At 37.7% G+C, this 21,631-nt stretch overlaps 1 protein-coding gene across 1 annotated transcript; it reads right to left on the bottom strand.

Annotated features, from left to right (window-relative positions):
• Positions 1–3,494: 3,494 nt before the first annotated feature.
• On the bottom strand, positions 3,495–20,743 carry LOC122981708 (protein-glutamine gamma-glutamyltransferase 2-like). The gene is made up of 15 exons (XM_044350389.1): positions 20,590–20,743; positions 20,062–20,247; positions 18,973–19,206; positions 18,605–18,723; positions 18,295–18,423; positions 15,257–15,425; positions 14,614–14,746; positions 14,239–14,342; positions 9,903–9,991; positions 9,475–9,628; positions 9,169–9,257; positions 8,257–8,440; positions 7,751–7,911; positions 6,283–6,419; positions 3,495–3,976 (listed from the first exon to the last, which is right to left on the bottom strand). The coding sequence occupies exons 1-15, from the start codon at positions 20,597–20,599 to the stop codon at positions 3,829–3,831; spliced, it is 2,046 nt and encodes a 681-aa protein (XP_044206324.1). The 5' UTR covers positions 20,600–20,743; the 3' UTR covers positions 3,495–3,828.
• Positions 20,744–21,631: the final 888 nt, after the last annotated feature.

Genomic DNA, 21,631 nt, shown 5'->3' with positions numbered 1-21,631 from the left:
GGATATTTTTTGGATAAAGAATATAAAACAGATTCTGACCATTTCAATGTCATTAAAGTCATAGACTTTGTTCTGCAGAACAAACTGCAAGGTGTTAATGTCACACCCTGCCTGGACTTTGTGTGTTTTTTGGTCTTTTTATGTTCTTGTGTTCTTTGGGGTCTCCTGGTTTGCACTTCTGTTTAGTCCTTGGGGTCATATGGGTTTTCTTGTTATATTTAGGTGGTGGGTTTGGACTGCCTTTTGTTGTTTAGCCTGGTGTGTTGTGTACGTTAGTTTGGGTTCATGATGGTTCTTGGACAGGTTGGTGTGGGTTGTAGAGTATTGTGTTTTTTGGGTTTTGGTTTTGTTACTGTGTTTCCCTTGTGTGTTCATGTACTCCTCCTCACCTGCCCTGCTTCACCCTCGTTAGCCCTGCTCTGCTCTGTGTCTTCCCCACACCTGCCCTGTATCAGTCTCGTCAGCCCTGCCCTGCTTCCTGTGTTTCCCTCAGCCAATCACTCCCAGCCTGCCCTTGTGTCTCGTCACCTGTTCCCCATTCCCTGATTAGTTTAGTCTGTATTTAAGGTCTGCTTTTGAGTAGAGTCTTTGTTGGATCATTTGTGTTATCTTGTCTACCAGTTCTGTTCAGCTCTGTTTGCCTGTACTTGACCATCCATGATTAAAGGAGATTGTCGTCAAATCTGCATTCTGGCCTCTGCATTTGGGTCCACTCCTGCTTCCCCACCTGACAGTTAAGACAATCCCTGCCAACATAACACCGATAGGCTTGTTCTAATCTGAGGAGACTAGCATGAAGTGACTGGATAAGTAACATGTATCATTACAGCGTTAGTGTGAATGTGATTTTTGGACAAACCAACAATGTGTATTACCATCTTCAGGTTATTTTATTATAATAAATAATGCTCTGACCTGTAACTAAACCTGTGCAAGTATTTGTGGTCATGGATATATAAAAAGCCATTCAAAGAGCTGATGATGCATTTTACCAAAAGGTAGGGTACTTTGAAATAAAAATAGTAAGCTGAATTCATGACAGCTCTACCTCTGCTATAATGAAATAAGCTTGCAAGAAAAGTGTGGTACACATTATTGTACAGATTAAATAAGAACAGGAAAAATAATTATGATTATTATGATAAGTCAATGTACAGTATGATTTGGGGATGATATCAAGTTCTATGACTGATGCAGTAAGGAAATGATGCCTTGTTAATGTGTAATCAGAGATTACAGAAAAATAGATGAAAGAGCAGTGCAATGTCTACAATAGCACAAGCAGCACTTCTATGTAGAGGCAATAGGTATCTGATAAACAAGGGCAGATATTGTATAGTTATTGTATAGTATTCAGGGCTTGACATTAAGGCTTGTCCGCATGTCCAGGATAAGTGGATTTTTAATAGGACGTGGAAGAGAAAGTGGAAGAGAAATTAATTTGACCCACCGGACAAATTAAGTCATTAAAAAAAACGTAGCTTCACGTTATGTGCAATGTTTTTCCTACCACTACCTGACCTCCTGCCCCTCCTGAAAGAAACAAATAAAAAACAAATGTAACTTATACTAGCAGGACAGCAGGAGCACTAAACGCACATAAAACAAACAAATTCTCTGCGCTGAAGCTAGCAGGCAGACTGGAGCCGCTTTCATGAGACAGTTAAATGAATCAGAGCTTAGAGGATCATATATGACGTTAACAAAAGACAACAGAGTAAGTAGCTAGAAAAGCTCTTCAATGAAGCTTAAGTTTTTAAAATTGACATTAATGTTTCAACCGTCCAGTTTATCAGGTGCTGCCGCTTCACCATAGCAACGGTCGCTGAGGATCATGGGTAGGCTAATGTAGTCGCTTCTGCTACCGTACAAAACTGACAAAAATACTTGATTTCTGGATTTTTGTTGGGAAACAAAAAAGGAATAGATCACGTTTTTGGTTTAAAATGAAAAAAAGGAAAAAATCACGTGACTTCCGTGTTTGGTTTCAAACGCAAAAATGAATTGGCTTGATGTCCGCAGACCTGCTCGATATTCAATCCAAAAAGGAATAACGATAAAACGAATCGGCAAAAACCAAAAACGCGCCAGGTTTGATTGGATTTTCATTATTTGTTTCTGACACCAAAAACGTTTTTTTGTTTTGAAGACTGACTTTGTTCTGATTTACCGTTTTTGGGTTTTTGAATTACAAATGAATTACGAATTATCCGAGCATACCTGGACCTTAAAATCTGCTATAAAAGGATTTACAGATCTTTGAATACAGGCACTTACACTACACAACAACTCTATTAACATGATGTTTTCTTCAGCTCTTAGAAGGTTGTTGACCTCAGTAATTTGTAAACTCAGCACTAAAACAGACAGTTTCAGTTATTAGGAAACACAAAATGCTGATTCATTATTCATCTGATTCAGCTAAGTCAAACTGTTGTCTTGATTGTCTTGATTTGGTTTTACTTCCATGGAATTACTTCCTCATAAATCAGTTTTGTTATTTTGTTATATTACAAACATTGATCTATATTAAGGACCATATAGATGGTGTGAGAATCCAGATTTGTTTTTAAGATGGAGACTCACTGGTCTATCTGTCATCCATAAGGGTACATTATTTATGTACACTTGTTTCATTTCAGCTCACTGTAGAGAAATACAGTGATACAGACAACTGCCTTACTGTGCACGTCTATGACGACACTGTCGACACCTACTAAGTACTCATTTAGCAGAAAATCAGGCTGTGACTGATGTGACATAACTTTAACAAAGTAGGCTACATTGTTAATACTGATGAGTCAATGCATCAGCAGCAGTTTATTGTTATAGCTGCTCAAGGTAGAGCTAGTTTGAACTGCTTTGTAAGGGTCATGAGATAAATCTGGGGGGTCTTGAGATGATAGATTTGAAATAATTTTTCTTTCATATTTGCATTTTTGTGAAATATTGAAGAGTTTTACCTCTTTGGGTCTAAAACAGTTATTTATTTGAAACCATGTGAGGGGAAATGTGTCTTTGGTGGAACTGCATACAAATCATAGACATCTGAAAAATGACGAGACACAAATACACGAAGCTTCTTTGTAAAGGCTCCCAAGCCAACAAGTTTAGGAACCACTGGTTTATCTTAAACAATGCAGTGTAATTTATAAGCTTATCATTACTTCATTTAAAATTTTAATCTGAAATGTAGCGGAGTTTAAGTATCGATTAGCATAACATGAAACTACTCAAGCAAAGTACAAGTACCTTAAAATTGTACTTAAGTACAGTAGTTGAGTAAATGTACTCAGTTACATTCCACCACTGTCTCTAATATCACTTAAAATCATAAACACAAATGTCAGTAATATCAGCTGCTAATGGGAGACACTGTACCAGCCATGATGTGATGTGACCAGTAGGTGTCAATATTCATCCACTGAGAGTGTATTCTGACTCTGGATCGCTCTTTGGCCCACAAGACAACAAATTAACACCCAGCCTTAAAATGTTTTCTCCAAAATTTTATTTTCAATTAGCACACTGGATTTTTTCTGCATCACCAACAACAAAATGTTTCCTAAAAGGAGGCGAGGAAGCGCTGCTCCCTTAAACAATCTACTGGCAGCTTTAGTAGCAATGGCTTTATTGTCACATTTAGAATGAACCAAATTAAATGTGTTTATGACATTATCTTATTATATTGCAGCTATTACTCCTTTTGTAGCCTACTACAGAGGCAGTATAAAAATAGTAAGCGCATTTAAAAGAAATTCAGTACCTGCTAGTCCAAAGAACAACAATGTAAAAAAGCTTTCAGTGCTATTAGATTTCTGTACTGGCTCATTCGTTCACCATAACATTGACGAAGCCCTGGACGTCCCTCAGTTTGTCGCTATCAAAGTTCACCAGGAGCTCGATGGGGCCAGTAACGCTGGGACTGAGCTCAGCAGTGGCCTTGGCCTCCTGTTTTGGGCCCACTGTTCCAATCCTGCAAAAATGATACTCAACAGTCAGAGAGGAGGTTTCTGTTTTATGCTTATCTCTATTCTTACGTATACAGATATACAGTGGAAACCGCTTATATTGATCACTTTTGTCTGGGTCAAATTGATCACTATAAGCGGATGATTTTGTAATCGATTTTGTTTCTTTTTCTTAATTTCTCATGCAGATTACCATCTAATTGACGTTTTTATATTTATTACATGAATATAAAGTAATGAACCGGACAGCTTCGCTATTTATTGAATTTTATTGACTGTTTCAGAATACAGTACAGCTGTTTCAAATGCTCGTTTCGCTGCTGCATCTCGCTGACTCGTTTTTGACAGTTTGTCATAAGTTTCAAGTAGACTACGATTTTTATTGAGAGAAAACAACTTTTTCTCCCGTTGTGATGAAGGACTTGTTTGATTGTGTATAATAGCAGTTTAGTCAATCAGTTGGGTAGTAGGATCAGCCAATAAACTCCCTTGTTGTATTGGGTAGCAGGGATCGGCCACTCAGCGCCCTTGTTATAAGCAATGCAAACATTGCCGGTTGCTATGTTTTTTTTTTTTGGTCATAGTTGCCATGGAGAGCGGACGAGAGAGAGACCGCCGTCGAACGTATATTGTAAATAGTGGCTACTCACGAGCTATCCTCGAATGTGTGCGTTCAGAAACATGTGGAAAAAAGTGGATCGTGTAACGTAACTTTCTGTGCCTTTGAGTTCATATTAGCGATGTAAAGATGTCCGCTAGCCACATGCTAACACTTGCTATAGTGATTGTAATCAGTGGCTGTTACTGCCATGGTGGAAATGTAATTGCTCACATGTTCAGATATTCGTACTCTGGCTGTACTGCTGTGCATGTTAGGATTAACAGTGATGTCATGATTATTATTGAAGTGCCTTATGACGGCGGTGGTCTCATGCTAAAGTGTACGTGGCTTTGTAATACAAGTGACTTACTAATCAGCAGTTTACCTCTAGGTTAAGTAGAGTTATGAGAGGTGCTGTTAGGATTTATTAGCATTAGCACTGCTTAATGATTCCTCTCTGCAGTGTTGCTGCCTGTGAGCTAATGTTGTTCGTTTATTCTTGTTTGTGGAACCACACACACCTGTATATACCTACCTGTTGGTATTAATAAACCATTGAAGAGAGCATCCTAGCATCCCTGCATTCTTGCCGATCCACCCCAGTGGTCACCTTCCCCCTAACTAGCAGTTAGGGGGAAGGTGACTCAAACTGTAACTGTAACTACAGTTACAGTTTGAGCTATCATCCTCCATTACACCCGTCATGATTTCACTGTGCACGCACAAACAGCCTCAGGTCACCAGTTGGCAGGTTGGCGGGTTGTGCGTTGTGCATTTAGGCTGCGGGAGAGGGGGCTGCAGGGGCACCTCAGCGAAAAAGTTGAACCAGAATAAACTTTTGAAGAAAAGCAACCTGTAACGCTGTAAAACCCTGCCATGAGGGAAGACAAAAACAATTCTAAGAAAAGGGGAGGACATCTTTCTTCGTTTGATAACGTTAAAAGTAATGTTAGGCTTTGCTGACGGCTTCCTGACTTATTTTAAAAAAGTCAAGAGAGAGAGAGAGAGGCACTGGTCGAGCGAGCTAGAGAGTGCACGAGGAGAGCGAGTGGTGGTGGCGAGAAAGCTGGTGAATGAGAGGAATAAAACGTTATTTTCTGGTTGTTTCATGGCGGTTACAAATAAATATGCCCACAATCACGTCACTGAACCTTCACACACCTGCAGAGTTGCGCTGCAACGACTGATAATGGTGCCGCAGCCGCTAAATACACATCATATGTGTATTATGGGAGTAAGGAAAATATAATCACCGTAGTTTTATTTTTTCCCCCATATGTTTTCATGTATGAAAAGACCTAAAATGAACACTGTAAGCGGACTACTTGATTACCATAAGCAAATTATTTAAACAACATCTGTATAGGAATGATTATGTCCCGAGCTTTTTGATCCATATAAGCTGTTGATCACTGTAACTGTGATCTCTATAAGTGGTTTCCACTGTAAAATGTTTCAGTTTGTGCACATGTGCTGACATTATTGTATAAATGCCATTTTTAAGACATTCTTTACTGTGATTTTGGGTTTAGCAGTGAGTAACATTTTTTATTTGAAAAACAGAAATCATGAGCAACAGCTGTAAGGGACAGTTCACCATGAATTAATGTGTATATAAAAGAAGACAGACAAAACACGGTCATGTATAAAAGCTAAAACACATAATACACTTGTCCACTCATATCTCCTGCATCAACAGAGTTGACATACCTCAGTATTATGGGCTCCCAGTCAGTGAGGCCGACCCCCTCCATGGTGAAGCTGCAGTCCTGCAGTGGCTCTGGTAAAGGGTTCAACAAGCTCAGCTCTGCCTTCATAGACTTGTGTATTGTGGCTTCTCCCACCAGCTGCAGAGAGGGGGTCAGGTAGACAGGTTTCATGTAAGAGGTGGTATCATATGATTATTGATTGATTATGTCCTGGACAATTTAATAAATAATAATAAATAATAGATTACAATAATCAAATAATGTGAACATTACAAATACTAACACAGTTTGTTTTAACATAATATATATGCCTGAGTGAGCAATAAAAAATAGAGGAAAATTCAATGATTTCTAGTTGAATCCAAACTTTTCTGCGATGCTACCTCACTCGTGGTTCAAGGTTCAATATATTCATCCATTAACGCTGGACATTAAAGGCTCTAGATGACTCTATAGGAATACACTGAAGAGATCAACATTTATTTAAGAACTGAGGAATAGGCCTGAAAAGAGAAAGAAATAAGATGATTTATGGACCCGCAAGGATTCTGATACCAGATTTACAAAGATGAGTCTACAGCACCGGTTAAACAAGCTTCTATTTTATTTTAGTCTATGGACTTTACCTTAAAGTGACCAATGCATTTCAGCCAAATTATGTTCTTCAGGGGAAGTGAAAGAACCTAATAAACACGATAACAGTCATACTTAAAGCACTGGTGGAAGTAATTACTGAATTACCATGCGATGACTTGTGAGCACAGTAGATCTCAAACCACAATGTGTTGGTTTCCTGTCACTCATAGCTGACATCTGCATTAAATGCCCATTAAGACTATCTTGACTGTGTGTTAAAGATGTGATTATGTATGCTTTGTGTTAAGCTTGTCCTTTCATTGTAATGTGTGTGCAGTCCTCTTATCTCTTGTAGGATTGGGAGGGGAATTGGTTTGGTACTCTGGTTGCCCTTTTTGTTTTTATTTATTTATTGTTCATTGTTTTTTTCTTTTCCTCTCCCTTTTTTGCCCTGTGGTTATTTTGCTCTGATGGCGGAGTAAATGTAAATTTCACAGAGTCTGGAGCACTTTAATAAAAAAGATTAAAATACTCACAGGTGAACAATAACTTGAACACAAGGAGGAAGGAAATGATTTGACAGAATATTTGATCACACTAATGTGATTTTCTATGTCTGTACTATGTTGACTCAGAAAAGCAGGTTTTTGATCCATTAAAATCATCAGACAGTATTTTTAAATGTGATGAATAAGAGTGTATTTTGCTCTGAGGTTATGAGTGTGATTGTGTGTGCGAAGGCTGACTTGTTACTTAAGTTCTGTTTTGCACAGAATATAAAAACTCCTTAAATACAATTTACTGATTTATTCACTCAGTTTTTTGTCCTACAGTGTAATAATAGAGAGTTTTCATTGCTCATGAACACATTTGTTCCACCTCTCCGTCCATACCTTGATTTTTATGACTGGCCCATCCAACACAATGGTCTTTTCAGCCTTGTGGTAGTCATTGCTCTGCTTGTCGACGGTGACGGCTGACAGATGGATCAGCCTGTCAGAGGTGATCACTGATCCATAACTGCCATACTTCAGTCTGAGGCACAGACGCCTCTCTGAAAAAACACACATATTATAAATCACATTAATTAGGTTATGACAACTATTTCAATGCAATTTCTGCATGAGAAAATGATTTTTGGAAGGTTGTGAACCAGGTTTCAACCAGCAAACATTGTAAGACAGTTGCATAACTAAATTTATAGAAATATTTCTGTGTTACAGTTGAATGAACTTGAATTACTGACTTTGAATCTTTTGTAAGATGCAGATAAAAGTCTTGTTTCATCGAGGTACCTTCATGATTATATCCACTTGCAAACAATGTGGGGGTAATTTCTGTGCGAGCATCAAATTCAAAGCTCAGACACTGTGGTGTCTGTGATAAGATCAGAGCTAACCTTCTCCAGGGGGCACCTTCACTTTGTCTGAAGCAGATCCACATTTCTCTCCTAGTTTTCCATTGTAGTCGACAGCTTTGGCAACAAACAGGAAGTTGCAGGTCTTTGTCTGCTTGCTGCTGTTTGTGAGGACAGCACAAACCTCAAAGTCTGAGCCCACAATCATGTTATCAGCAAGCTTGATCTGAAATGAGAATCATGAGATGATTCATTTAATTTATGGAGAATACAATAACAGAAATACATTATATTGTATTTCTAATAATGAGCATTTAGTTCTTAAGTTTGTTGAAAAGGATGATTCTGTGATTTTAGGAACAGTATATCTCAACTCTGTTGTAGAATTGGCAAAATTTGGCAAAAAAATAATAATAATCAGAATATGCTCATAAAAGATTTTAGCTAATTCAACATATAAAGTGATAAAAGATTAATTGAGCCTCTGTCCATCCAACCATCTATGTAAAGGGGACATTTAATGAAACATTTATCCTCAACATAAACAAAGAAAACATACAGTTATGTTACACACAACTTAGCAGTATTTGACAACCTTGTGTGTGCTGTATGTCTGTCATACCCATGATGGTTATTTCAGCTTGTGACAGTTGTTTGTCTTTCTTTTGTCTGTTTTGCATATGTTGGAATTATTTGATATATTAAATATTTGTTCTGTTTTTTTGACCAGTGAACCTGCAAAATAGATGATTTCACCTCTTAGGAGCTGTGATGTTGTCTCATGTTGCTTTGAAAACGTAGATCATTTTGCTCATTGCCAGATCTGTTTAATATCTTTAACTGACCCAACTCTGCAGCAATGTTTTAATTAAGTTACTTCAGAGTTTTAGTTTCTTTCTATATATTTACATTATTTGCTGTATCCCCTGTATATCTATATATGAACAGAAAAACCTTGAGACGGAGCTCTGGCTCTTCTCCTTGCGAGCGTAGCTTGTTGTGGTGCTGAGCCTTCTCATACACCTGCCTCTCCTCCTTTGAACCTGAAAACCATCAGGATTACTGGTAAGTTCTTCAGCATTATAAACCTCCTGAGACAGACTCCTTCAAAACCATCATCATTTAGATTTAACAGACATGGAACTTGTGTGATTACATTTTAAAAATTGTGTTAGCTGAGGTCATCTGTGTATAATGTTTACAGTGATGTGTAACAGACAGTGTGTATGTGTGTGTGTGTGTGTGTGTGCATCGCAGTACCTTCAGGGTACTTGTACTCGTGTGTGATGTCGAGCCTCTCATTTGAGCCCACAGCTTTGGTGCTGATGAACTGTCCGACAGACTTTGTTGATCCTCTGATTTTGACCAATTGTCCATTTGACTTGCGCACCAAGTCCACAACATCTGCATTAACCTGAATCCACACACGACATGACATAACATCAGATAACACTAGACACATATATTATTACAACTATACAAATACATATGACAGAAATATTTTGTACACATACAGTACATGAACAAACACAGTATCTCTTAAATTACGTCTCAGAACACAAAATTGATCAGTCTCTGTGGATTAGCTTGGATCAGGTCTTGTCAATAAATGCAACTTCTATGGAGTTTATGAAGTCCAGCTTACATTTGTGCATTTTTTCACACTAAAAAATCAAGCAAAAACCCACCTCAGCGAAAATAAAGGGAGCATCGTACTTCTTGGTCAGCTCCCCTTCCTTGATAGCCCTCAGTGAGGCCGGTCCACAACAGTAAACACCTGACAGCATCACACACCCAGAAACAGTGAATTTCATTGAGTTTCAGACACACAACATCTGGATTCAGGCCACAACTGAACTGAACTTAACTAAACCGCCCCTTCCAATTATTTTTGGTGTTTGGTATAACACTTTATGACACTTCAAGAGAGCATGGACAGGACTAACAGTTTGTAGTAAAAATAAAACTGTTGCTTTATACTGTGTCATGGAATCAAGAGGAGTCATGAATATACCAAACGCAAGATGTCACATGCATAACCATACACCAAACCTGTGACTACTGTCAGAAGTTGAAACTAACCCCTGGGTAAAGAACCAGTCAAAGTCCCCTGGAGACCACCAGGAACCAGGGGCACTGCTGGAGCCTTGGTACACAGACATGAGCACACCATCCCTGAGTGAAGAACCAGACCAAGGTCCCTTGGAGACCTCCAGGAACCAGGGGCTGGGAGCCTAAGTCCCACTGGAGGCCTCCAGGAACCCACTGAAGCCTTGGTACCCCAGACTTAAGAACTCCGCCCTGGGTAAAAAAACAGACCAAGGTCCCCTGAGAGCTCCAGGAGCACCAGACAAACCTTGGGAGCCCTCCTGGAGCTCCAGGGAACCAGGGGCTGGGATCCTAAGTCCTACCTGGAGACCTCCAAGAACCAGGGACACTACTGGAGGTTTTGTACCCAGGAATGAGCACCCTTTCCTTGGTAAATTTACAGAGCTCCAGTCAGAAGCATTACTGCAAAGAGCAATCAGCTAACTCATCCTGTGTCTGACTCAAATCTGGACTTTCTCTGTCTGACTGAAACATGGTTGAAACAAACAACTCCGGCAAGTGTGTTCACGGTGCCCGGACACCAATGTTTCAGAAGAGATAGACCTGATGAAAGAGGAGGAGGGGTGCTTCTTTATGTGAGAGACATCAAATGTGAACGTGTGGTCTATAATGCAAGTAACATGTTAGAATATGTTGGGATAAAGATAATATTATCCCAACAAATGTCTTTTAACATCATAGGTATCTATAGGCTCCCTTCTGCAGATGACACTTTCTATGATCAACTCACAGAAGTCTTGAAAGAGTGCAATCTCAACAAAGAATTATTGTTTATGGGTGATTTTAATGTGAACTGGGAGGATAAAACTAAGAGGAAAAAACTAAAAATGATCACAGAGAAATTCCAACTAGAACAACTAGTAAAAGGCCCAACTAGGACTGCAAAATGCTCTAGTACACAAATAGATCTGATATTTACTAACAAACCAGAAAGAATAACTAAAAGTTATAATTGAATCACTGGCTTATCAGATCATAACCTTACCCTGTGTGCAAGAAAACTGACTAAAAGTAGATTTAAGACCACCGCAACTAAAACAATGATCCTTCAATCCATACCCAGAGCTAAGCAAGAAGAATTTACCAATGAAATTAACAGCTTGAACTGGGATGATGTACTTTCCTCTGATGATCAAGACTATGGCTATGATACTTTTACTCACAGAATCAACTCTGTGAGGGAAAGATTTACTGTGAGGATACAGATGAAATCTAAAAATAAAAACAATTTACTGTGGTTTAATGAAAATTTGTGGAAACTAATGAAATCTAGAGATGCTGCACTAAGGAAGGCAATTAAAACTAGAAGAGACACCGACATGCTGATTTATAAAGGTTTAAGGAACAAAGTTATCCATGAGCTAAGAGAAGCTAAATCTCGTTTTTATCTCAATATTTTGAATGAGGCAGAAGGCAACAGTAAATTGATCTGGAAAAATATCAATAATCTCACAAGGAGGGACCCAAAATTTTTAGGAGATTTTAAACTCAAAGTACAGGGAAAGTTAATTGAAGATCATCTTACTGTTGCTTCTGTCTTTTAATATTTTTTTTCTTGAGTCTGTAAATGAGTTAGGAAAAAAATTTACGAAAAGGAAACTGGATATTGTTCCTTTGGATGCTACACGCCAGGTTTTCGAGCTGGTAGAAACTAATGAGTTACAAGTAAATAAAATCATCAGCTCCTTAAAAAGCTCCAAAAGTAGAGATGCTCTCCAATTTGACACGTTTGTCAAATCACACAAAGATATTTTAACTCCCCCTATTGCTCATTTAATTAACTTGTCTTTTAAACACAGCTCCTTTCCTGATGACTGGAAACGTGTCATTGTCACGCCTATTTTTAAATCTGGAGACCGCCTTGAAGCCAGTAACTACAGACCAATAAGTATACTGCCAGTACTCTCAAAGGTTGCTGAGAAAGTTGTCATTAAACAACTGACAACATTTCTTAATACAAGCAATTTTGGTCTACATTGTATGCAATTTGGCTTTATTCCACTGAAACAGCTACCTTGCACTTAATAGAGAAAATCAAATCAAGACTTGATAAAGGAGGAGTAGTTGGTGCTGTATTTTTAGATCTGCGCAAAGCATTCGACACAGTCAATCATGATCTTTTAATATCAAAACTCCCTAAATTTAACTTCTCATCTAGAGCACTGGCATGGATGTCTTCATATTTATCTAATAGGATACAATGTGTTAGAGTTGGTGACACAATGTCTAGTAACATGAAGTGCACAATGGGTGTTCCACAAGGGTCAGTGTTAGGTCCCCTATTATTTAACCTATATATTAATGATCTCCCTCAACAGTGTCATGATGCAGAGCTACAAATGTATGCAGATGACACCGTTGTGTACACACATGCAAAAACAGCTGAGTTAGCTGCATCACATGTTGGGGGCAGGCTGGAGAAACAACCATAAAACCTCTTGAGTCCTTATTAAAACAAACTCTAAAAACTCTGGACAAAAAGCCAATGCATTCCCACCACTGTAGGGTACTTGAGAAATACAATTTACTGAGCTTTGACAATTTTAGATTATTCTCAAATTTGTGCCTAGTTTATAAAATTAAATGGTTTGGCCCCTCCTCCACTATATATTTTTGTGTACACTCGTTCAGTAACTTCTATTAGATCCTCCAGAATATCCTCTATACAAGATTGTATCATACCATTTCATCGCACTGCATTTGGGCAGTCAGCTTTCAGCGTAAAAGCCACCACTCAGTGGAATGCCCTGCCTGATTATATGAAGAACTGTAGTTCTATCAATGCATTCAAGGCCAAATTAAAAAATCAACTAAAGATGAATCAGCTGTGTGACTTCTGAGCCTAGTTTACATTATTAATTTTTAATTGACATTGTGGGTGTATGTGATGTGCTGTTGTGTGTAGCTTTGTATTTTGTATGGTGTGTTCTTTGGGGTTTTGTTTTTGTTTTTTTTTTGCTTTGTACTGTTTGTCGTTGTGCTGTTGTATGTTTTGATTATAATGGACTACGGATGCAAATTAGCTTCAAGCTAACTCCGGTGCAGTGCATCATTTATGCTTAATACTGCACACTGTCCTGTTCAATAAATCAAATCTATGTACATAAGTGGTCAGTATGTCATTACAAGGTTGAGGGGTTAGGCGCAAAATACACCAGATGGGACAGTACCAGTTTTAAGCGGTGGCACAAGTACTATTGGTCAGTACAAAGTTACAAGGTTAGGGTTAGGTAAAAACTCACCAGACGGAATGGTTAGGTTTAGGGTTAAGGTTGCTGGGAAAGGATGTCTTAAGTCATAATTAACATAGGCATAAACTATCAAAGCTGAAATTACAAGATTTACCCTAAGCCAAAACTCACTGGACAGAATGGAAAGGTCCCAGCCAAAGGATGACAGAAAAGTAAGAATTAAAAATCTTGTAGGAACGTAATTACAAGATTTCTCACTTTTGCACAATAGCGCCACCGGGGCTTCAAATGGGGGTACTGCGCCCTTCCCGGGCCCTAACCTATACATTTTCGTAAGGTCAGCTAGTAATTGGTCATTACTAGCTGACCTTTCAAACTCCCATTCAAAGTCAATGGGAGTGGTACGTATTGTCAAGGACTGCGTACCCTTTGCAGCTGGCAACTTTCACATTTTTCCCCATTTTCCTAAGATGGGACACATTTAGAAATTTTAATGACGGATTTGCTCTCTTGTGCTTACAGCTTTACCCTCCATAGAATCTAACCAGTGTGGTTAAACACTGTGCCTTGGCATTAGAGTTGTGTTTCATGAGGTGTTTAGATTATTTTGTCTGGCTTCTGTAGCTGTTCTGCCTTGGCAGCATGAAAAAACTCATCTCACAGACCATTTAGGACATACCCACTGAAAGAATAAAGGACAAACTACATTAAAATCAAAATTCACCTTCACTTTTCTCTTGTGGGGTTGGGTCACTGGTCTGCCAACCATCAAATTCCTCTCCTAAGTCTGGACGAGTCATCCAGCTATCCACCCAAACATGGAAGTTCCTGGAAAAAAAATGAGTAAAATAAATAATAATGACAATAATAATAATAATAATAATAATAATAATAATAATAATAATAATAATAATAATAATAATGATAATAAACAACATGACCATTTTGCTTCAATCTGCAAATTAATGTAAAAAAAAACAATGTTCATTCGATCATGCATCAATAGTGGAAGATATAGTGAGAGAGAATGTAAAAAAACATGTATTGTACTGTGTTTGCACATGTATCTACCAGATAATAATCCCTACCATACACTCACCATATCGATTCACCTCCACCAATTCTCTCACCATCTTCATCATACAGGTTTTTTATCACCAGGTTGGCGTCAGTATCGTGAGCTGATTCAAAGTTAGTAACCACTCGACACGGGATGCCCAGGGCACGGGACACTGGAGGAGGGAGGAGAGCAACTCTTCAGCACACCAGCTTACTAAAGCATATGTTTGAGATAACGTCTTTCATCAAAGATAAACAATAAAGACACCACATAAAAATGTCACAAGGTGGCTAGGTAGATGGCTACAAAGCTGTGAGATTAAATTCTAAATTGAGAATTTTGATAAAAAGGCTGGATTGTGTAACAGTGGAGGTGGAATGGAGGAAATGCAGCAGAAATCAGGACTGTTGGTATTGTATGGTACCAAAGGGGTGCATTTATTTAAGAAATTGCTTCTATGTTACCTCAGGAGCTGGTTTATTGAATCCTTTTAAAGTTTAACAAACACATTGTAATATGACAATATACCATGTGAATTCTATAAGACACAATAACTCACTGCACTCCAACATGTGCATCAAAAAAAACCCTCAAAATGTATGGATTGATAATTTAGTCAATAATTTAAGAATAAAATGAAATTGCTGTCTGAATCAAAGCAAGACTCATACTGTGGTCCTACCTGTGCACCCAACAGCAGCAAAGACCCAACACTGGCCGTAGCAGACGGGGCCACTTTCTGCCCACTGGCGCAGAATGTCCCTGCTGCCGATCCACTGGCCTGGACGAACCCCATCTGTAATCTCTTCCCAATTTCCCACCAGCACGCCGCTGTCATCATTACTGTTGATCTGAGGGCACAGACAGAGACCAGACAAGAGAGAAAGACAGCATAAACAGGGAAGCAGATGATGTTCATTTTCATTTTGCCACAGTCTGCTGAGTGATATGCACATATCAAATCAATAGGTACATGGTTTATTTTAAGTGTTTTTCATTGAATGTTCTAAACTCCACAGGGCTGTTCAGTCAAAAGTCTTCTAAATGATGCTGACATTTTAAACACATTTATATTGAATAAACTGTATAAAGTCAGACCTCACTTTCATCAAGCTCTCAGAGGTACAGGAAAAATGAAAGAACAAGATTTGGTTAGAAATATAATGGGGAAACACTGAGCTGTTGTTTTTGCTATTCTTCTATAATATACCTCAACATCTCTTAATGGCTCATTATCCTTATTTTCCAAATCAGATTTGCTTCAGACATCCATCAGTATTACAAGACACAAGCCTAGCCATGTCAGATTATGAATACGTAGAAGAAGAACTGAGTAGTTAACAGTATCAAGACCAGCAGTTGATGTCAGGAAAGTAAAAAAGGGACTAAAGTTGTGACTATGAAAAGTGCATGTGGAGAAATATACAGTAATATAAAACAGGGATTGAGAAGATTACGGGAGACAGAGACTGTAAAATTTCCCTGATGAACTAAATATATTTCTTCAAATGGAGGGGAAACTAAAAAGAAGGACTGTTTCAAACAGTTTTCTTTAAAATGTGAACAATGAAAGAGTCTATCATGGATAGAATAGGTTTCCTTAAAGGATATTAATTAGTAAAGATAGGTCAAAGCACCTTAGATGTTATAGTTTATAATCAGTGTGTGAAATTGTGAGAGAAAGTGAAGGAAGATAACATGTTTGTCATGTTGGCTTTGTGTGAGTGCTTTTCCAAATATGTCGAATATCCCTAAACATAAACATAGTGCATGATCCTGTCCTTGTTATCAACATTGTCTGGGAACATACCTGGCTTTGATTTATTGTATAGTGGCACTGAATCATGACACCCAGTGGAAATAGCCCTGAATTTCTCTTTAAGCTATTTTTGACTTGCAGCAGGAATAACATGCTGACAAACTTTAAATTATTTGTTTATTAGTCTGCTTATAGGGTCATAATAACTAAAGCTAATAACTAGATACAACATAGTTTGTAGATTACCTTGTTTAAAGGCAAAATACTATATAAAACCTTTACAAATACTTATTTCAGACACATCCTTTGTATTTTTGGGCTTGAATGCATTTGGTACAAGGCTGGTACAATACAAGACTCTCAGATGGTCTAACAATTCATTTATTACTACGTCTAATGACACTCACGGGAAATTTAATCATGACAATAACTTATGTGGTGTTGGTGTTGAATAGAAATATTTGCATAACTGGTCAAGTTTTAGCTTGGAATGAGGGCCACACAATTAGTTTTAAAAAAAGGAGAGAGGTTACCCTGCAGGACAATAAAATACTCTGAATATAAACTAGAAAATGCAATTTCTGTAGAAATTCTCATTGGAAAAAGACAGACATGCTATGTACTGAGCTAACATGTCACACAGCAATGCCAGGCCAGATTCTGGTGTTTACTCTGTCAATTGCATGAAATTGACAAAAAAGCAGTTCAGTTCAGCTCAGCAAGCAGATTGACATCATTGCATCCTTCAACTCTACTGAGCTCTGCCCTAAGTGGGACTCAAACTCAGTCTTTGGATCTAAAAGGACTTGAGTGGTGACATGAACTTAAACCACTGGACTACTCACACATGATCTGTAGAAATGGAAAAGATGTATTTAATAAGAATAGCAATCCACATTTTAGGTAATAATGTTAATGTAAGCTAAAGAGGAATTGACTTATGTAATACAACTTTGTACATGAGAGCAATATTATGTGGAGCACTGCAGTGAGCAGGTATCAAACACACAACCTTGTCATCTAAGGTGAAGCTGATCAGAGAACAGTGTTCTAATCCACTGAGCCAACAGACATTCACAAAAATTTGAGGAAAAAATCTCCATTTTGATGATGAAAATGTATTTGTCTCAAACTAGAGCTTGAGGCCCAGAGATTTGTACATCATTAGTGAAAGCAAGACTAGTTTAACATGAGGATGAATAATATGTGTAAAAAGTGTTTGAAGGAAGAGAGAATCTGTAAGTTTAAGAAATCGGAGTGAGAGGAGACACACATCCTGCAGACTGTATTGCAGTCAATGAGAACATGACAGGGACTCTCTATCAATTAAGGTTCAGATCTCAAAAACTATAAGTCCTATGTGAAATGTATTTACATTGTGAGAGAGAGGAAGTTTGTGGCAACATACTGAGGCAAGATATGTGCTTGAGGAGTAAAAATTGTGGGAGTGACAGCAGTTTAGAAAAACATTTCTGGCCTGGACTTTGGGCTTAAATTGCTGAAAAACTACAAAAGATATCACTAAACAATCTGATAACTTTGAAAGTTCAAAGTTTTGTGAACAATTTACAGTTTGAATGGCGTCTGTACAATAAGAGACTTGTAGTTGAGTGTCAAAGTGACCAAGGTTCCAACTCAGTTGGACAGTTCATCCCATAGACTGCCATTATAAATTTTAATGTTTTAAAAAATTATATAAAATCGCTGGAACATGTTACATTTCAGAAAAATACAAGCACACATCTTCTGAATGAGTTGCAAAGATTGACAGTTGAATGGTTTTTAGCACAAAGTATGCAGCAGTTGAAACGACGGAATAAGAATAAAGAGTGAGAACAACAATGTGTGATTGTTGAAAGCAATCACACATTGAGCAAACAGATTTCTGGGGCACCATAGTAATTTCTGCCTGAATTGCCAAAAAAGGGCTCATCACAGGGTGATTAAATGCACAGACCTACCATGGCACTCAGCACTCTGGTCACATAGATGGGGTTTCTCCTGGCAGAGCAGTCCTGGTCAGCATCAGACACAAATTTGGGGTTTTTATCCAGGATCTTCAGACAGATATCCAATATTCCTGGTCCAAACTTAAAACAGAAGGTCAATTATTAACTGAATTAACTTAATGGGTTAATAAATGTAACTGGATATTAAAATAGTGTCATGTTTATTGCTCTTTTCAGGTTACAGTGAAGAAGAGATTATACATTTTTCTGTCTACAGTTCACTGAACTTCATTGAATTAATGTACTTTTTAAATTTGTGTACCTGTCCGAAGTTCCAGGGCGTCCCTTTGATGTATTTATACGTTCCTCTGTAGACCTGCCCATGTTGTGCTAAGACATACTCCGTCCTCTCTTTCTCATTGTGCATGTAAACAGCATCTCCTGTGAGTCAGTAGAGTCAAAGCAACAATGTGTTCAGACCAGTGTAATAGCATACTGCATTAATACCTCACATCTGACAGCATTTGGCAGATGTTTTAGATATTTAGTTTTGCAAATTAAACACAATGATCATGAAGAAGACAGGAATACAAGCTGCAGGCAGAGCACAACAAGTTTAACACAAAGTGAAATTCCAGTTCAACCCAAAACACAAATAAAACATAAAAAAACGATATATTCTGTACTCACTGGGGCACCAAGCATTAAAAAGCAGGGTGAATCGTCCTAAACTGGTCTTCTGCCCCCCCTGGTCCACAGTCAGAGAATAGAGCCCTATTGGGGCATTGGGGGAGGAATTGATAGTCACAGACACTGTGTTTCCAGAGGGATCATTAGTGGCAGAGGCGCTCCACTCAGTGTCCACCGTGGAGTCATGAAGTCCAAAGCAAACCTTCGTGCCAGATTCTTTTCTGGGTTGTGGACCTGGAGAGACAAAGACATGTATGAGCACTGAATCTAAATCAAAACTCAGTAGTGGAAAGTAATTAAGTACATTTACTCAAGTACTGTACTTAAGTACAATTTTGAGGTACTTGTACTTTACTTGAATATTTGACAGCTTTAGTTATTCTTCATATTAGTTTTTCATATCCTTCCTGTCCAGTGAAAACCATGTATATCCAAATTTGGTGATTCTGAATTAGAATTTTTAATTATTAAATGTTCATTTATTGGTTGAGAAAATTATCCTACTTCTTCAGCTAAATAAACTATTTTAAACCCCACTTGGATTAGCTGGAAAACAGTTGTTTTTCTGAGCTTGTTGACTTTTTAGAGATACGTGGTTATCATAGGACAGCAACATTACAAACATATGATTGTCTTGTAGAATATGATGCATTACTGTAGATTAAACTAACCAACAGTATATAAAGTAACTACAATTAGCACAATCTTAGATAACTATAGCAGTAATATGTACATGAATGCAAAAACATCATATATAATAGTAAAACACTGACGGAGCAATTTCTGCATAGTGTCTACTTTTACTTTTGATACTTTAGTAAATTTTGTCGATAATACTTAAATACTTTTACTTAAGTAAGGTTTTGAATACAGGACATTTATTTGTAGTGGAGTATTTTCACAGTGTGGTATTAGTACTTTTACTTAAGGACCTGCATACTTCGTCCACCTCTGTCGAAACTAGAGAAACTAATCTTTGTGCACACACTGGTGATTTAGTCATGCATCCATGCTGCTGGAAAGATCTTCTCTCTCAACCACATACTGTACATATTTGTGAACCTAATCACTGGTTAACAGGAAACATACCAGTTTCAACAGTGAGTGTGAAGCTTGTTTCACTTGGTTTGAACTTTTTGCTTCCAGCTTTCAGATGTAAACTGACGTTGAAGGGCTGTCCCCTTCTGACAATCAAACGCTCCTCTTTACACAGCTCCGTATGATGGCTGCTGTTGTTGCTCTTAATGTTCAGATCATAGCGCTCGATGTCCAAGACTGTGTAGAGATGGAAAGACAGATTAATGACCTGATAATTTGATGACTAATACATTTGATCACCTGTTCGAAGTTTCCTCACAGATGATAAATCACAAGAAATCATCAGCAAGACATTGTTCAGTGTTGATATAGTGTTACTCCATGTTCTGGATCTGAGATATCTAATGTCATCCTGCTCATCACATTTCACACGATTCTCAATCTGCTACATAGTCAAAGCACTCTGACACTGTGAAGTAACACAGAGAAACTACATCTTCAGTTGTAGATAATTCAGTCCACTAATAACATCTGAACACCTTTCATACAAGGGAAATAGTTTTTTTTCTTTCTCCTTACCTTGACTCATGTCTGCAGTGAAGTTCTTGTCCCTCGATGTCTGTGTGCAAAGTCTTCAAAGACACTTGAGTTGCAGCCTGTGCTCATTGATCAATGACCCTGCAGTGTAACAGCTCCGGAGGAATTTGTAGCCTGTGAAATCTGATCAGAACGCCCCCATCCTACGATTTCTTCCTTTAAATTCTTCAATTTCACCATGGTCTCAAAGCTATTGTGAAATATCTTTACTGAAAACAAAAGCTTTCTATACAAACAGCAACTCATTTTTCATACGTTAACAAAATCTTAGTCAATTCGTTTTGCGTCACAAATTATACCACAATGTAACGCAATACTAACACAATGTTTACATGCACTAGATGCTTTAAAGCAAATTTTCTTCTGCAAATATAAAAATAAAGCAGACAACAAAAAAGTTTTTTTAATAAATTATTTATGCCATTTTTTGTAGCTGCAGCATATATTACTGTATGATTCAACATAAACAAAATGTTATAATTCAAAATGAATTAAAAACTGATAAATTATCATTTATAATGCAAAACATGAACACACCATATACTTTCATTTTTATGTAACTTTTACTTCAGTAAAAACTTCTGACATTTTTCTCAGGTCAGAATGATGAGACTTCCACCAATTTTCAATGTTACTAGAAGACATTGAGAAAAGGTTATGAAGCTGTGACCTAATTGCGCAGTTTTTCTTATTTGGTTTAAAGATCAAAGGAAGAAAACAATTCAGTATAAACTGAACAAAAAAAGAAATTCTAATTTCTTAAAATTTGACTACGAAATGTATTAATGAAATATCCCAGCAAGAAGAACAACTCTGAAACATAAAATAAGGAACCTCTAATTTCTACTTTGGGCAATAGTGTTATCACTAAACTAAACCTGCTTACACTGGAAATGAAATGTTTTGCAATGAGTGGCTACGCCTTATGTGGAAACACTGTTTCTGTGAAATAAGGGAGTAAATTCTGTCTGGTCACTTTCCAACGTCAGCACAGAGTTCAGCAGCAGAAACCACACAAAATGAA

The sequence above is a fragment of the Thunnus albacares genome, chromosome 5 (assembly GCF_914725855.1).
Source record: "Thunnus albacares chromosome 5, fThuAlb1.1, whole genome shotgun sequence".
Classification (NCBI taxonomy): domain Eukaryota; kingdom Metazoa; phylum Chordata; class Actinopteri; order Scombriformes; family Scombridae; genus Thunnus; species Thunnus albacares.
This window is presented reverse-complemented; position numbering and strand designations above follow the sequence as displayed.

What these genes read in the sequence shown, in the direction of transcription:
- LOC122981708 (XM_044350389.1), bottom strand. An exon ending in CGCCCTGGAACTTCGGACAG is followed by an intron (nt 18,424 to 18,604) that starts GTACACAAATTT and finishes TTCTGTTTTAAG; the next exon opens with TTTGGACCAGGAATATTGGA. An exon ending in CCAGAGTGCTGAGTGCCATG is followed by an intron (nt 15,426 to 18,294) that starts GTAGGTCTGTGC and finishes CTGTGCCCTCAG; the next exon opens with ATCAACAGTAATGATGACAG.